This window comes from Octopus bimaculoides, chromosome 29, assembly GCF_001194135.2.
Source record: "Octopus bimaculoides isolate UCB-OBI-ISO-001 chromosome 29, ASM119413v2, whole genome shotgun sequence".
Lineage (NCBI taxonomy): Eukaryota > Metazoa > Mollusca > Cephalopoda > Octopoda > Octopodidae > Octopus > Octopus bimaculoides.
In genome coordinates this window covers 2,175,204-2,178,206 of record NC_069009.1, presented here as the reverse complement: position 1 = coordinate 2,178,206, position 3,003 = coordinate 2,175,204, and the positions used below count along the sequence as shown (strand labels likewise).

At 47.4% G+C, this 3,003-nt stretch overlaps 1 protein-coding gene across 1 annotated transcript in view; it reads right to left on the bottom strand.

The window, feature by feature from the left end:
* Nucleotides 1-610: 610 nt before the first annotated feature.
* Nucleotides 611-3,003, bottom strand: part of LOC106880185 (uncharacterized protein DDB_G0290685) — a 6,811-nt gene continuing 4,418 nt past the window's right edge. Inside the window, exons 2-3 of the mRNA XM_052977831.1 lie at nt 1,317-2,835; nt 611-1,190 (exon numbers count right to left, since the gene is read on the bottom strand). Coding sequence (XP_052833791.1) covers nt 611-1,190; nt 1,317-2,835 — 2,099 coding nt within the window. The remainder of the gene's footprint in view (nt 1,191-1,316; nt 2,836-3,003) is intronic.

The window sequence follows — 3,003 nt, the reverse complement described above, 5'->3', positions numbered from 1 at the left end:
TATATATATATATATATATGAGTTTGTATGATTGTGTATAGAAGAATATATTAATTGATAAAATTCCAACTTACTCTGATTTTTACTTGTATGCATGTATGTATATATACATATGTTTATATATGTATATATACACTTTTGAGATAAGAAAAATCAAGGAAAATGATAAAGGTTGCTTTATTTTTTTTACTTTAGGTTTTGTTGGGTATGAACTGGAGCCATTGTATATCACTGTCCTAGTTACACTAAGCCTGAACAGAAGACACGATGGGGTTAAAGAACAACAGCTATAACCACCGATACTATGTACTATACTATAAATTAGATAACCTAGTCTTTGATGTCCTGTGTCTAAAAACTGATTGGATGGTCATAACTGGAACATATTTGATCATGTCTGCTGGATCAAGACTGACCTGGGGCTAAATGACAGTCATAGACACTAAAACTGACTATTGTACTATACATTATATAATGCAATCCTAGATACATTATGTCTAAATAAAAGAAGGGATGGTCATAATTGGAGTGTCTTTGATCATATGATTACCAGAACCCCAACTCAGCCCTCGTCTACACCTGATTACCAGAACCCCCAATCAGCCCTCAGTCATCTGCGAAACCCGCGCTGGTCAGGCGTGTCACTGTCGTGTTTTTTGTACGTCCATCCTCTCTTCTTCCTTCCGGTCTTACCGGAGCCCTTCTTCTTCTTGTGTCTTCCGGGGGCGCCTCCTTTCCTCCTGGAGTGAGAATGTTCAGATGTCTTGCTGTTTTCCGTGCCGTCGTAACCATCATTGTTGTCCATGGTGCCACTCGCGTCGGCAGTGTTCCCAGCGCTGGCATCACCCTTTTCAGGCTTCTGCATCGTGTTCCCATTTTGACCTGTAGGTGGCGTTGTCTGTGTCAGTTGATAATATGTAGTTTGTGCAGGAGGCATCTCATTCTCACCTGTCCCCGGCTCGTTGGTGTCACCTGTATTACTACTACTATCGCTGTTGTTGTTGTTGTCGTTGTCTTCCAATTCGGGATTGTCGACAAAGCTTTGGCCTTCACTGTCCGAATCAAATGAAATCGCTTTCTCCTCCTTCTCCCCTTCCTCATCGCTCACCTCAGATGAATCGGTGGATTGCTGCCCGCCAGCAGCTGGCCCTTCTTGAAGCTTCTCCTCTTCTTCCACTTCTCCGTCATTACTGTCACCCTTGTCATCGTTGTCATCAGCATCATTATCCCCACCACCACTACCGTCGTCACCATCATCCCTGTCATCATTGTTGTCATCATCAAAGCCGTTGTTGTCTTCTTCTCCTTCTGAAAACGCTGAGCCCTCTCTGTCCCTATCCTCTGCGTTCTCTGGTGGTGTTTTCGACGCCATCACAGTAGCTGCAGTCGTTGCTGCAGCTGCAACTATTGTTACAGTTGTAGGTGCAGGTTCAGTACCAACAGACATGTCATTTTCCTCGCTTTCAAAGCCGTCATTGTCGGAGTCCCAATTTTCCCTCGACCCTTCCTCACCAAGTTTCGTAGGTGGAAGATCAGACTCAGCCCCTGAGTCAGAATCGACACGCGGCTCCTTCGTTTCCGTCTTGCCATCCGCCTCTCCCACCTCCTCCTCTACCTTCTCCCCGTCCCCTTCTTCACTGCCCCCGTCTTCGTCCCCCTCATCCCCCTCCCCCTTTTCGGTTTCCTCTGCTTCTGCTGGCGTAGAAGAATCTTCTGAGATCGGGCTGTTGCCATCCTCTGTCGGCTGTGACACGGTGTCCGTCATGCCTGCGGCCATCTTCGTCGCACCCTCCGTTGTGTTCAATGACGTCTCCGTCGTATTATCCTTGACTTCGCCGTCATCCGTGAAAGCCGTCGTTGGTATCACTAGACCAGATTCTTCTGTCGTCAATGCTGCTGTTTCTTTCTCTCCTTCACCATTTTCACCACCACCGTCACTACTGTCCTTATTCGCATCATCACCACTGTCAGCTTCACCTCCACTGTCCGCACTACTGTCATCTTCCTTATCCTTACCTTTACCATCGTCATCATCACCGACATGATCATCATAGCTGTGATCGTTGCCCTCGTAATCATCGCTACCATCAACATCATTCTTTTCCTCATCTAACTCCCCTCGTTGACCGGTACCGCCATAATGTTCATCAGGGCTTGAACCATTTTCTGACCCCTGCTGCTCTCCTTTGTCACTCCTTGTCGTCGAAGGCTCTATGTCTTTGTGGTAGCTATCATTGTTGTTCTTGCTGTGGTCGACGTTGTTGTCATTTGTCTGAGATGCGTTTCCGAACGTTGTCAAACCATTTTCCGCATCAAGAGAAGTGCTGTTGTTATTTCCGTTTCCCTTCTGTTTTTCTCCTCCTCCTCCTCCTCCTTCTTCTGCATGTTCTGCTCCTTCCTCTTCCTCTTCCCCTTCATGTCCTCCTTCCCCTTCATGTCCTCCTTCTTCCTCTTTCTCTTCCTCTTCTCTTTCCTCCCCATCCTCTTCGTCTCCCTCTTCCTCTCCATCCTCTTCATCGTGATCTCTTCTGCCTCGTTTCCCGCCTTTCCTCTTCTTCGGCGAGTGATGTCTGTTCCTATGCCTACGCTGGTGCCTAGCTGGAGCTTCGGTTGCATTCACAGCAGGATTAGCAGATGTTTCCAAACTGTTTTGCTTCCCTTCTGCCTCCGATGCCGGTTGGCTGTCTTCATCCTGTTCGTTTGTCTCTCCACCGAATCCAGCATCTCCACCATTCAGTGTCAAATTCCCCACCACATCTGCTGTCTCATTAACATTCTGATCCTCAGGCACAGCTGGTGTCTCCACCGGTTCTGGCGCCAGCTGTTTCGTAGCACCTGAATTTTCTGGGTTCGTATCTCCAGCGTCATTGGGCGTATGATTCTTGCCACCATCACGATCAGGATTATCATCACCATCATCACCATGATGATCATCCTCATCACCATCATCGTCATCATCATCACCATCACCATCGTCCTTGTTGCCAGCGTCGTTATTGCTGC